The 15126-nt window shown below is 41.1% G+C and overlaps 1 protein-coding gene across 1 annotated transcript in view; it reads right to left on the reverse strand.

Moving 5' to 3' along the window:
• The window catches only part of Parp8 (poly(ADP-ribose) polymerase family member 8), a 176012-nt gene that overhangs the window by 70867 nt on the left and 90019 nt on the right, over positions 1–15126 (reverse strand). Inside the window, exons 5-8 of the mRNA XM_060385735.1 lie at positions 9522–9611; positions 8716–8786; positions 7250–7327; positions 3898–3992 (exon numbers count right to left, since the gene is read on the reverse strand). Coding sequence (XP_060241718.1) covers positions 3898–3992; positions 7250–7327; positions 8716–8786; positions 9522–9611 — 334 coding nt within the window. The remainder of the gene's footprint in view (positions 1–3897; positions 3993–7249; positions 7328–8715; positions 8787–9521; positions 9612–15126) is intronic.

Raw genomic sequence — 15126 nt, forward strand, 5'->3', positions numbered from 1 at the left:
GAAGGGAAGGGAAGGGAAGGGAAGGGAAGGGAAGGGAAGGGAAGGGAAGGGAAGGGAAGGGAAGGGAAGGGAAGGGAAGGGAAGGGAAGGGAAGGGAAGGGAAGGGAAGGGAAGGGAAGGGAAGGGAAGGGAAGGGAAGGGAAGGGAAGGGAAGGGAAGGGAAGGGAAGGGAAGGGAAGGGAAGGGAAGGGAAGGGAAGGGAAGGGAAGGGAAGGGAAGGGAAGGGAAGGGAAGGGAAGGGAAGGGAAGGGAAGGGAAGGGAAGGGAAGGGAAGGGAAGGGAAGGGAAGGGAAGGGAAGGGAAGGGAAGGGAAGGGAAGGGAAGGGAAGGGAAGGGAAGGGAAGGGAAGGGAAGGGAAGGGAAGGGAAGGGAAGGGAAGGGAAGGGAAGGGAAGGGAAGGGAAGGGAAGGGAAGGGAAGGGAAGGGAAGGGAAGGGAAGGGAAGGGAAGGGAAGGGAAGGGAAGGGAAGGGAAGGGAAGGGAAGGGAAGGGAAGGGAAGGGAAGGGAAGGGAAGGGAAGGGAAGGGAAGGGAAGGGAAGGGAAGGGAAGGGAAGGGAAGGGAAGGGAAGGGAAGGGAAGGGAAGGGAAGGGAAGGGAAGGGAAGGGAAGGGAAGGGAAGGGAAGGGAAGGGAAGGGAAGGGAAGGGAAGGGAAGGGAAGGGAAGGGAAGGGGGAGAGAGAGAAAGAGAGAGAGAAAGAGAGAGAGAAACAAATAAAGAAGTTCCTAGGAATGATATAAATAGAGAAAGTTAGAGGACCAAAAGAAAATAAGTGGCTATTCTGAGTTATGCTGAGGTTTTTGGGGTTTTTGTTTGTTTGTTTGCTTGCTTGCTTTGCTTTATGATTTTTATTTGTTTTTATCTCTTAGGAGGTAACAGTTTGGTGGTTATCAGTCTAGTGCTATCCATTTTTTCCTCCAACTTCCAGATCCTCAGATCTGATCTCTAAACATCCAATCAGAAAGCAGCCCGTTAGTAAAGGATGATCAAAGCATGTGACTCCCGAGAACCTGAGAGCATCTGGCTGCGGCAGGTGCTAGCTACAATAAGGCTGAGCATTCCCTCAGACAATGCCGTATTTTAAAAATGAAAAGTGTCATCATCATAAACAAAGGATCAGTTATGTGGGATCAAAATTTGACATTTCCTAAGGTGACTACCAAAACCATCCTTTCCCCAAATTATATCTCAAATTGTTTTCTAATGAATTTGTCTGCACTATTATGAACACATGACTAGAGAACTATATTTCCAATGAGAAGCATGCACTAGTGCATACTGTGACATGATTCAAGATGAAATACATTTAATCTGACCACGAGATATTTATCCTGCAGGATCTCAGCTCACCTCCCATTCACAAGACTCTGCTTCAAAGTCATCCCCAAGGCTGACATGCATGGTTCCATGAAGCCATTATTTTGCTTTTGCTATAAGGATGGCTTGAGCTTCCATTATCAACTTTAGTTATAAATCTCTTATCAATCGCTTTTTCTATATCTGTGCTTAGGCTGCACTTAAAAGAAATTTGCTTCAACCTAGGCAATCAGCTATTTCTATCTCTTAAAAGGAACTCAGATGTGGTTAGCTGCCTTTCCCTTTAGATGTCACATAAAAAAGAAAAAAAAAATGACACCAAATAGCCTATTGTGCATATTAAGGTGCTTTGCTCTTCAAACTCCATTAAGTTCTCATAAGCCTCAATTAAGTAAAAGAACAAGTAATTAGAACAGTCTGCTTTCAATAGACTCAGAAGATTCCAAGGCCTTCTGCCTCACCACCCATTTCCTACTGTGCCTCAGGACTGAAATATGGACTATAAATTCATTTTTATCTACCTAAAGTAAATCAAACAAGTTTTGCTGTGGTTCACTTCATGTCATGAGACCTTTAGAGATTATGTACTCTCCAGTCATCCTTTAGAGCTAGAAAAAAAAATATGGACAAGTCAAGAATGTGGCTTGTATTGAGATTTAAGTGGGATCAAAATGTTGTAAGAGAAACAGACAAAGAGAAAAAAATTCAAGCTGTTTATGACTTTTAGGTATTTCATTTGGTTCAAACTCCAGTATTTATGTAGTTGCAGCACCTCATAATTGTCAATAACAATGTTATTAACAGAAAATACTAGTAGGGATCACCAGACTTGCCAAATAAATGCTTACAAATACTTGGTGAGAAAACAAAACTTTTATAATCATATGACAGCTCAGAGAAAATGGAAGTATGCTTTAGAGAAATGTTTACTAAAAAAGCATCTACTACGGCAATCCTCTAAGAAACAATATGTGTTTTGCGGGGAAGGTGGGAGGCTGAATTCTAGGTTGAATCACATTTATAGTTCAGAGCCTTCTAGTAGGGAGACTGCTGTATTTAAAGTTAAAGTTTTAAGTTTCCATGAAAAGTTCTACTACTGTAGGGAAAAGAAGCCATGGTTTTGGGTAATTTCCTGGTGGCTCCTATACTACCCTCATGCACCAGTGACACTAAACGTCCATAGCGCTTAACCTGGATCATGCCAGCCAACCAACTGTGGGATGATCACAGCTACTTGGCTAAAAATGTTAAAGTCTGTAAAAATTTGATTTACCAGGTATAATCCCACCATTGTAAGCCTGACATGGGTCCAATTCAAGAGAGATGCTCTGGGGACGCAATCCTCAACTATTTAATCTAGAAGTGGCATTGAGTAGTTACTTCTACAGTCTAAATAAAATATTTGGCTATTGTAAATTACTGCTGTGTGGACTTCCCAAGTAAAAATGCATGTTTACATTCTCGAATTATGGGTATGTCCACTGGAGAGGTTATGACTGATGACTAGATAAGGCGTCCCCCTTTCAGATGCTGTTACTACAAACAGTCAAGGATCCACCAGGAATTCTCTATTTTATGTAACATCCCCACACTATGTTAAGTTCCAAGATATTGATTAAAAAAAAAAAATCTGAGCAAGATACAATAAGTAAACAGAAGACAGCACCACATCTATCACAAATCCCAGTCTAGTCAGTAAAACAGCAGAAATGCGCTCAAGAGGCAAAAGCCAAATGCTGGGCATACAGAAGACACACTGAGATGTGCATGCAGAGATCTGAGGCGGGCTCAAGCAGCTGACGTTCACAGTGGGGTGTGAGGAAAGTGCTCCCAGACCGGAGAGCTACCTGTGCAAGTGCTTCCGGTCCTGGGGCACCCTGGTCCAGCTGGGAATTTTGGTAGTTAGTACTGGAATTGAGGTGGGCAGGGAGTATGTTGCGACAAAAGAGCGATTCCTTCAAGTGCTCTGAGCTCTGGAGCAATGTGGTCAGCTAGGGGGTTTGGTAGTTAGGGCTAGAATTGAGGTCAAGCTGTGAAACGAGCCTAGAAATCCATGGAGACTTAGAAGCAACACTACGTACAATGAGCGAGACTCTAAAATAATCCTAATTACTAGATGCCAGTGTAAAGACACAAATGCCATCTTACACTAAATAGAAAAAAGAATAAGGATGGAGGTCTTCTGAAGAGTATAATACAAAGTAGATAGAAAATTTACTGTCAGATATTCATTAGTTACAGACTAAAAGACTTTGCTATCGTCAAATGACCTCAAACAGGCAGTCCTCCTGGTTCATCTTTCCAAGTGCTGAAAACACAAGTGCATGCTGTCATACCTAGCTAGTTACACTGCTACTTTTTCGAACTAACTCTCAAAATGAATTACTTCTTTAGTACAACTAACTGAACTTTAAAATGATATGTATAAAAGCCCAAAAGCTGTCATTTTACACCAGGAGAGACACAATAGAATTCCCCAAACATTTCCAAATATAATCCCAGAAAAGAATTTTCTTTTACATTACTCTAATAGAAAATTCCAGTGGCTTATGAAATCAGTGTAATATGCTGATACAGTTTACCTAAGAGACACTGCATGTGGTCCATAGAGCTCCCTCACTGCACACAGATCAGCTTCCAGCTGAGGGTGCTTGTGCAGTTCCCCATCATAGTTCACCTGCCGGAAAGAACGAGTCAGAATTAAGGGGAACGAGTCAAAGAAATAAAGACCCAAACACCCTGTGCAAAAGCCTCTCGGCATCACAGATAAGTCAACAGCATCTCCACAAAGCTCTTCAGTTCATACATGGCTAGGATAATTCATTGTTTTAAAGTTAGACTTTTAAAATTCATGATTCCACACCCTCTGCCCAAAATTTGGGTATGAGTCTAAGCCTCTGCTTTGATACCTTGATCAATCAGTAGAGTCTGTCAGAGGCCCTCTGTGGTAGGTTTCTGTCCTGTTCCCTAACTTAATGTCTATCACATTTGCCCTTCTGAATAAGGATTGAGCATCTTCCCTAGGGTCTTCCTTGTTGTTTAGCTTCTTTAGGACTATATATTTTACTATGTTTATCCTATATTACGTGTCTAATAACCACTTATAAGTGAGTATATACCATGTGAGTCTTTCTGCTTCTGGGTTACCTCACTCAAGGATTTTTTTTCTAGTTCCTACCATTTTCCTGCAAATTTCATGATTTCCTTGTTTTTAATAGCTGAGTAGTGTTCCACTGTGTAAATGTACCACAATTTCTGTATCCATTCTTCAGTTGAGGTACATCTAGGTTGTTTCCAGATTCTGGCTGGAATAAAGCTACTATGAACATAGTTTATTGTCAGTTGTCTTTCAAAACATGCTGGAGTTGATGGTGGGAATGTTGTGAAAGGAGGAGGAGATAGAAAGACATGGAAGGGGCAGGAGCTCCACAAGGAGAGTAGCAGAACCAAGTAATCTGGACACAGGGGTATCTGAGACCGATACTCCAACCAAGGACCAATCATGGAGATAACCTAGATCCCTGGCACAAATATAGCCATGGCAGCTCAGTGTCCAAGTGGGTTCACTAGTAAGGAGAACAGGGACTGTCACTGACATCAACTCAGGGGCTGGTTCTTTAATCACCTCCCCCTGATAGGGGAACAGCCTTGCCAGGCCACGGAGGAAGACAATGCAGCCACTCCTGATGAGACATGATAGACTAGGATCAGATAGAAGGGGAGAAGGACTTCCCCTATCAGTATACTGGGGGAGGGGCATGGGTGGAGAAAAAGGAGGGAGGATGGGACTGGAAGGGGACGAGGGAGGGGGCTACAGGTAGAATACAAAGGGAATAAACTGTAATTGATAAAATTAAAAATTATAGAAAGAAAGAAAAATTATAGAAAGAAAAAAATTATAGAAAGAAAAAAATTATAGAAAGAAAGAAAAAAATTATAGAAAGAAAGAAAGAAAGAAAGAAAGAAAGAAAGAAAGAAAGAAAGAAAGAAAGAAAGAAAGACAAACTTTTACAACCACTTTGGAAATCAGTCTGGCACTTACTCAGAAAATTAGGAATAGTGTTACCTCAAGATCCAGCTATACCACCCCTGGGCATATATTCGAAAGATGCTCAACTATACAATAATTTACCTTTCTTAAATTTAGTCTTTTGTCTCTTGCTACCATGCCCAACTCAAAAAAAAATTTGAAAACCAGAGTGTGCACTGAAAGAGCTGTGGCATACTTGAACACCCCACAACTGACACTGTTGCTCTCTTCTCTTCATTTCTCTTATTCTGGCCTATTTACTGTGCTGTGAGCTAATCCTTTAAATGACACTCATTTCTACTCACTGTGACTTATGACTACTGTTCCTAAGTTAATCAAACACAGGCCTGCATGATGGAATACTCCAATACATAATGCCTCCTAATAGCAAGGAAGAGGAGACCAGGTTATCCCTTTGTACTTTCGCTACACAGTTACATCCTAGGAGGTATCCTTTTCCTACTTCCAACGCTTTTAGCGATCCATCTTTCATTTTCAAAAGTAATGGTCTAAAGAAATGCAAACGTTTAGGAGTGAATGACTGGCAGATATTCTGGAAACTTTAATCTAGACCGAAGAAAAGGACCAAATTCTCCTCTGGAAGAATGAGTGGTAAAAACAAAACTCAGACTTGGAAGGTCTCTTTGCATCCCTGTGAAAGTGCTGTGCTGGGTAGGGAGGGACTTTTTCAGACAACTGCCCAACACCTAGAAAGTTACTCCATAGAGGAAAGCCTACCCCACCATGCCCATGTTTCTATGGCCTTGCTCTTGTCTGATTTAGAAAGTACTGATTTTTTATTCTGAATATGTCAGGTGAATTCTTTTCCACGCTAACTTTATCTTGAAAGGCCCATTTTATCATATTATCCTTCTGTTACATGACACAAACTACAAAGACGTTTGATCAGTGAGGTCACAAAAACCTATCAACACATTATATTTTGGTAATGTTAGGATATGCTTACATCCTAAAATCACGTGCCCAATTTAAATTTTAACATTACTCTGGAAAATCTTATGAGTTATTGCACATGTAACACATATGTATAAATAGCCTGGCTATCTGGATACACACACACACACAGATATATGTCTGTATATCATGGCCAAGTGAAATAGCTGTGGCATACACACACACGTGTGTGTATGTATGTGTGTGTCCAGATAGCTAGGCTATTTATGCATATTTAAAAATCTTCCTAATACATTTTCAACACAATGAAGCAAATACTTCTAAATAATTATAACCAACCAAAATTTGTAAAAATTAACCATCTTCAGTTTAAAACAATAATCTATGCTTGTCAGAAATGCCAACATTTAAAAATATTCCTTGCTAAGTCTATGAGGAAGACAAATCGTACTTGTTTTCCCCCATGTGAAATGTAATGGGGGAAGGTGTGAAATGCCTACAAGAGGAAAGAAAGGTGGCCAGTGTGAAGGAAGAGGAACAAGAAGGAGCAATGGAATGCACACACTATGGTGAAAGCAAAGGGGACTATTCAGAGGACCAAACGGAAGGGAGAAAGGATGAGTAAGAACAGAGTAGGGTAGAAAGGTACCTACGTGTGAAAATGTCACAGTGATGCCCATTTCTTTGCATGCTAACCAAAAATGTAATAATAAAGGAATAATGTAAAAGTGATAATGTAAAAATGATAATCAAACCAAAGTGCAAAACCTCTGTAACTAATTAGGACATAGATGAATGTAGATGAATGATGCAGTGGAAAGATCTGTAAAGTATATCTTAATTTCTGAAAATGTGTAGAAAGTGAAAAACAAATCATTCATGTTTTCTTCTTACTTACCGAAGCCTGAACAGTTCTAGGCTATCACCTTCCACTAGGACAAACACGACTGAAAACTCTGAACGGTGTACTGGAAGGCAGGGTGGCCTACCTGTCCTCCGTAATAAAACTCTTCAGAGTCATTGTCGCCCTCTGAGTCCTCTTCCACGGTGCTGTTCTGCCTTGACTCCTTCAAAAGATGAGGGAGACAATCCCATCAAACACGCTACAGAGCAGCCGGAACAGACAAGTTCTGGCGTGACGAGTGGCTTTTAAATGTGACGCACTGTTGGTCCGGTAAAACTTTCGAACCAAAAAGAATACAAGAGCTGACTTGGTAGATGTTGTCAACGTTTACTTCCGGTGAAGCTAGTACTTGCAGCTTCACATCTGGCGTTTGCTCTAACTGTGTAGTCAGTTATGCTTTCGGCTCCCCTCTGATAAGATAGTTGATAGGCTAACACTAATTAAACTCTTATTAAAAAGTTCATCCCCATTATTTATCCAAGATGGTTTTCCACTTCCACTGCCAACACAAAGCAGCAATATGAATGCAATGAGATAAAAATGGAATTATGCAACTAAATATGAATCATAATACAAGGAGAACTTTCACTATACAGGAGTGATTTGTTTGGATATTCAAATTTCAAAAGCGTGATTAATATGCTTTAAAATTGATGTCTGAGTTTTTAATTAACTGAGCAGAACATCTGTCATATATCTGAAGTTCAGTGAAAATTCACTCTGATATTTCTATTACTGTCATGATTAGCAAAGTGTTTTTGTTTTTTGTTTGTTTATTTAAAGGGAAAAAATGAGAGAGAAGAAAAGCAGCATTTTTCCTTCAGATGTAGAATTTCCATGTTGCTTTTCAAGTTCTTGAGGAAAATGTACCCAAGAAAAGGGCCTTTGGATCAAATGATATTCTAACAGGTTTTGGTCAATGACAGCTTTACTCAAACAAGATTTTCCACAGTGGACAGAGAAGGAACACTTAACGGAGGCTGTCAGCATAGCCTCCAACAGCCTAACTGCTGTCCTATTATGTTTTCTCTGTTCAATGCCCTGATTCAGAGATCAAAGTAAAAAAAAAAAAAATTGTTTCTGAGGACAGTAAAAAAATTTAAAGCAAGAATATGAGACAAATTGTTGTAAGCTTTTTTTAAGTAAATAAAAACCACTGTAATATGTCTTTTTCCCTGTTTACGTTACTTTGGCTTAAATGACCACACCTTCCAAAAAAGAATTCTAAAGATCGCAACAAAATTATATACACTATATATACTTGTGATATATATGGGTGTTTCTCTGTCAGCTACTGCTATATATAAAGAGTAAAGAATGAATTACATGGCCTGTATATGTCTGTTTTCCTTATTTTGATTATTTTCTATTAATTTACCAGAAACTTCTTCCTCAAGTTAATTTTACATCACTCAGCACCATTTAAAAAAAGCCATGGTATGCAGCTTGTATGCCATACACTGTAATCTAAATATGGCAGCAAAAGCAAATACCTGAGGAATTTAAAACACCATCAAAATAAAAAGGACGAATGAAATGTAACTTACATACCTCCCCATTTTCCTTTTGTAATTTGGATCTTATGGACAAACAACAATTAATATCATTTGTTTTTCTTAATTCTGCAAGAGAGAATTTTTCAAGTTACTCTGCATTTTAGCATATGATTTGCCAAACACACGTGAGTTCCTAGATTAAAAACAGGCTAGGCTTTTCTTCCCCTTTGGGGAAAGAATTGAGACTTATTTAAAAGATAGACAATACAAGAGCTTCTGACTTTTAGTTGCACATTCAAACGTTAACCAATTAAAGAGCAAGCCCAGCAATATCTTCAGCTCTTTTTATTTACTTCAAGATGACTTCCCTGCCATAGATTTTCTGTATTCCAGTGGTTCTCAACCTTCCTAATGCTGCAACCCTTCAATATAGTTCCTCATGTTGTGGTGCCGACCCCAACCATACAAGTATTTCATTGCTACTTTATAACTGTAACTTGGCCACTGTTACGAATCAATGTGTAAATATCTTATATTTCTCATACTCTCGGGCCACCCCTCTGAAAGGATCATCCAACCCACCAACAACTGGGCCACGACCCATAGGTTGAGAACAGCTGCTGCATTCAGTTTGTCAGGTAGTGTCATGATGGATGAAAATGCTTTCACGAGTAATGTTGACATGATACATTTCAACATTATTGAAAAGCTGTAATACGTAAGACATAAAAATGATAGAAACAGTTTTCTCCGAGGTTAATATATGTGTTGCTATACTGAAAACAAACAGCATCTAAGCAACAACAATTTGAAAGACTTAGTCTGAGAAAAAAAAGAAAAAGGATATTTCAGTACTGTTACCTGTTGCTATTCTATGGAAGATGACCGGAATTGGGTCTGTAGTAACTAGTACATCCTCATCATTTTCTGAGCTTGACACATATGTATTGTCTGCAAGGAAATATGAGGAAAGACACAGTATCATGAGTATATATCCTACATAAAAGCAACAGAACTATATCTTCATTGTTTTAATCCAATTCTCGTTAATAGCATACTACTATTCTCATTAACTCAGAGAAAAAGGAAGCAAAGTGCAGCCTTTGCTGAAAATTAAGCATGGAATTACGGCCTTTTCAAAGGTGTCTGTAGCTTTTAACAAGAATATAGATTTTGGAAAGCAGGTATTCAAAACCATGCTTTCCTTTTATTAGATAGAAGGGTTTAAGACAGAGTCGCTGTATGTAGCCTTCAAATTCAGCAGCCTCCTGCCTCTGTCCCTTAAGGCCTCTCTACTAGGCCTGGCTCCTCATACACTTCTAACATAGAGCCAATCATTTGGGAGGCATTCGGCAAGATGGCAGTGCTGGGACGACTCTCCTTCTGACCAGCAGCACAGCAAAGGAGACTGTCGTCAGAACAAAACGACAGCCTACAGATTGGGAAAGGATCTTCACCAACCCTACATCTGACAGAGGACTAATATCCCATATATATAAAGAACTAAAGAAGTTAAACAGCAACAAATCAAGTAATCCAATTAAAAAATGGGGAACAGAGCTAAACAGAGAATTCTCTGTAGAGGAATATCGAATGGCAGAGAAACACTTTAAAGAAATGCTCAACCTCATTAGCCATTAGGGAAATGCAAATCAAAACAACCCTGAGATTTCACCTTACACCCATCAGAATGGCTAAGATCAAAAACTCAAGAGACAACACATGCTGGAGAGGTTGTGAAGAAAGGGGAACCCTCCTCCACTGCTGGTGGGAATGTAAACTTGTACAACCACTCTGGAAAGCAATCTGGCACTCTCTCAGACAGCTAGGAATAGTGCTTCCTCAAGACCCAGCTGTACCACTCCTAGACATATACCAAAAAGAGTCTGAAGTACACAAAAAGGACATTTGCTCAACCATGTTTGTAGCAGCCTTATTTGTCATAGCCAGAAGCTGGAAACAGCCCAGATGCCCCTCAGTGGAGGAATGGATGCACAAATTGTGGTATATCTACACAATGGAATATTACTCAGCAACAAAAAACAAGGAAATCATGAAATTTGTGGGTAAATGGTGGGATCTGGAAAAGATCATCCTGAGTGAACTATCCCAGAAGCAGAAAGATGCACATGGTATATACTCACTCATATAGACATGTAATATAGGATAAACCTACTAAAATCTGTACACCTAAAGAAACTAATCAAGAGGGAGGACTCTTGCTAAAATGCTCAATTCCTATCCAGAAAGGAAAAGAGGATGGACATCAGAAGAAGGAGAAAAGAGGGAACAAGTCAGGAGCCTGACACAGAGGACCTCTGAAAGGCTCTGCCCTACAGACTATCAAAGCAGATGCTGAGACTTATGGGCAACCTTTAGGCAGAGTGCAGGGAATCTTATGAAAGAAGTGGGAAACAGTAAGATCTGGAGAGGACAGAACTCCATAAGGAGAGCAAGGGAACCAAAAAATCTGAGCACAGGGGTCTTTCCTGAGACTGATACTCCAAGCAAGGACTATGCATGGAGATAACCTAAGACCCCTGCACAGATGTAGCCCATGGCAGTTCAGTATCCAAGTAGGTTCCATTGTAATAGGAACAGGGACTGTCTCTGACATGAACTGATTGGCCTGCTCTTTAATTACCTCCCCCTGAGGGGGAAGCAGCATTACCAGGCCATAGAAGAAGACAATGCAGCCACTCCTAATGAGACCTAATTGACTAGGATCAGAAGGAAGGAAAAGAAGACCTCCCTTATCAGTAGACTTGGGGAGGGGCATGCATGCAGAGGGTGGAGGAAGGGAGGGATTGGGACAGGAGGAGGGAGGGAACCACAGGGAGGATACAAAGTGAATAAAGTATAATTAATAAAGAATTATAAAAAGAACCAATCATCTCTATGCAGCTGGTTGGCTCATCTCACAGGACAGCACTCTGCTCAATATCAATGTCTATTTCAAAGGGCAGGGTTCTCAGCTGAGGAGACAACTAAGGGACATTCGGTATTTTTTTTTTAACTCAAAACCAAACACAGGTGTAATCCCCACACTTGAGAGGCTTCCGTAGGAAGATCATGAAGTTTGAGGCCATCCTTCTTTACACGGTTTACTTGTTAAGTGTGACAACTTTATACAGATTAAAGTTATGTGGGAAGAGAGGACCGCATTTAAAGACTTCTGTGAACTTGTCTGTGGTCATTTTCTTGATGAATGACTATCGGGAGGGGACGCTCAACCCAGTGTGGGCAGGGCTGCCACTGGCCAGGTGGTCCTGTGTTATGTAAGAGAGCCAGCTGAGCAAGCCAGGAGAGCTATGCTGTACTAGCTTCCCTCCACAGCTCCTGCCTCCACTCCTGCGCGAGCTTCTGCCCTGCACTCCCTTAGTGCCATACCCTGATTGTGACCTGTAAGCAAAATAAATCTTTTCCTCTCTAAGTTGCTTTTGGTCATGTTGTGCATCAGGGCAATAAAAAACACTCTAGGATACATAAGGAGACCCTGTCTAAAACAAAATCAAAACCTAAAATTATTGGTAAGGAGAAGAGAGAGAGCGGAAGGAAGGAGTAGAAACGGCAGTAACTTGCTGAAATTGCACCCTCCATATTGTTTTTAGGTAAGCTGCTCAGTCTTACCAAATAATTCTTCTATAAGTGAATTGTATGTAAATGTACATTACAATGAACATTAAAAAGTCCTTACATTTCTTTTTCTAATGTTATTATTATTTATAATTTATTCACTTTGTATCTAGGTTGTAGCCCCCTCCCTCATCTCCTCCCGGTCCTACCCTCCCTTCTTCTTCCTCCCCTACCCGTCTTCCCTAGTCCACTGATAGGGGAGGTCCTCCTTCCCTACTGTCTGACCCTAGCCTATTAGGTCTCATCAGGACTGCCTGGATCATCTCCCTCTGTGGGCTGGCTAGGTCGCCCCAACAGGAAGAAGTGATCAAGGAGCAGGCAACCTAGCTCATTCAGAGACTGTCTCTTCTCCCATTACTAGGGAACCCACATGGAGCCTGAGCTGTCTATGCACTATATATGAGCAGGGGGTCTAGGTCCTCGCTATTCATGGTCTTTGATTGATGCATCAGTCTCTGCAGTGCCCCAAGGGCCCTGCTTGGTTTTGGTTTTGTTGGTCTCCTTGTGTGGCTGCTGTCCCCTCTGGGTCCTTCTATATCCCCCCTTCTTTCATAAGACTCCCTGTGCTCTATCCAAAGTTTGGCTGTGAGTCTCTGCATCTGCTTCGATAACCTGCTAGGTAGTCTTTTAGACGACATCTATAGTAGGCTCCCATCCTATTCTCCCTCGTCTACTGCTTCCAATGTCTATCCTGTTTTCCCTGTCCTAACATTTCTTATTCACTATTTTGGCCTCTTAAAAAATGTATAAATTTACCAATTTCTCAAATGCATACAGGTCTTTCTTTTAATTTTTATTTTTTTATATTAATCACAGGTTGTTTACTTTGTATCCCAGCCATAGCCCCCTTCTTCCTTCCCTCCCAATCCCACCCTCCCTCCCTGATCTCCCCCTTGTCCCTTTCCAAGTCCACTGCTAGGGGAGATCCTCCTCCCCTTCCATCTGACCCTAGCTTATCAGGTATCTCCAGGACTGGCTGCCATGTCCTCCTCTATGACCTAGCAAGACTGTTCCTCTTTTGGGTGGAGGGGAACCAGTCATTGAGTTCATGTCAGAAATAGTTCCTGTTCCCTTTACTAGGGAAACCCACTTGGTTACTGAGCAACCACGGGCTACACCCAAGCAGGGTTCTAGGTTATATCCATACATGGTCCTTGGTTGGAGATACCGTCTCATAAAAGACCCCTGTGCCCTAATATATTTTGTCCTTGTGGAGCTCCTGTCCTCTCTAGGTCATACTAACTCCCCCTTCATTCATATGATTCTCTGCACTCTGCCCAAGGTTTGGTTATGAGTCTCTGCATCTGCTTTGATACACTGCTAGGTAGAGTCTTTCAGAGGCCCTCTGTGGTAGGCCCCTGTCCTGTTACTTGTTTTCTCCTACTTCCCCTGTCCATTCCATTTGTCTTTCTAAGTGAGGACTGATCATCTTACTCCGGGTCCTCTTTCCTGTTTATCTTCTTTAGTTGCACATACTTTAGTATGTTTATCCTATCTTACAGTATGGTAAAATAATACATTGTAATAATTTAACACCCAGTTGTTTATCTACTTTTCTCATTAATGACTGAAGAACATCTCTAATACTGCCAACTCGTTTACCATTGTCTCAGAGTACAGACCTGGAAGTGTAGGGGGTTTGCCCCCAAGCCCGATGACCTGGAGTCAATCCCCAGGACTCACATGTTGGAAGCAGATAACTGACTCCTAAAAGTTGTCCTCTGACCTTCCCATGCATGTATAACATTCACACACACTATATAATATATATATATTGTATGTATATGTGTATAGAGTATATATGTATGTGTGTGTGTGTGTGTATACTTTTGGTGTGGTAGCACACACTCTTGGTATCAGCACTCAGGAAGAAGAGGTAGGGTGATGTCTGTGAGTTTGAGGCCAGCCTGGGTCTACACAGCGAGTTCCAGGGTAGCCAGGGCTACATGGTAAGACCCTGCTTCAAAAACAAACCAAAAATAATGAAGTAAAATAATCTAAAAGTAAATCTCCTATAATGCAACTACTGCTAACTTACTAAAAATAAAACACCTACAACAAATACAAACACGGATCAATTTCTGTTCACATAACTGAAAGAACATATCTTTAAAAGGGGTCGAGGCAGGTTGTAATAACATTGTCAGTACGGTGAGAATCTGATTTTAACTGATGGACTTGAGTCATTATGGTTCCTCTCCCTCAAATGCATTATTTTTGGACCCTGAAAGCAAGTAAATTATGTGTATCTAGCGATAGAAAACTCTCCATGCTTGGGCTTTAGCAAGTCACCGGAGGCGAGAGCAGGTGGGATGAGCAGAGAGGAAGCAAGGCGCCGCCTCATCACCCTGCCCGGCATTAACCGCCGTTTGGCTGAATATTCAGATGCCAGTAGGGACGACGTGATGTTATTTACATTCACTAAGTGGCATCACATCACAGACCAAGAAGCAGAACGTGTGTAAGTTCATCTGAGTTGGTTTCACATCAAGACACTGGCCACTCGTCTGGATTCCCTTCAGTCAGCAGCTTCATACGTTTAGATCAGTGGTAAAAAAACAAAACAAAACAACAACAACAACAACAAAAACGAAGGCTAGAAGGTAAGCTCTCTATTACAGCTAAACCTCCTCCTCCTCCTCCTCCCCCTCCTCCTCCTCCTCCTCTTCCTCCTCCTCCTCCTCCTCCTCTTCTCTTCCTCCTCCTCTGCTTCCTCCCCCTCTTCCTCCCCCCATTCCTCCTCTGGTAGAATTCTTTTTTTTTTTTGGTGTTGTGCTATTTTTGTTTTCAGACATGCAGACATGATGTTTCTGCATAGTCCAAGACAACC

The sequence above is a fragment of the Meriones unguiculatus genome, chromosome 6 (assembly GCF_030254825.1).
Source record: "Meriones unguiculatus strain TT.TT164.6M chromosome 6, Bangor_MerUng_6.1, whole genome shotgun sequence".
Classification (NCBI taxonomy): domain Eukaryota; kingdom Metazoa; phylum Chordata; class Mammalia; order Rodentia; family Muridae; genus Meriones; species Meriones unguiculatus.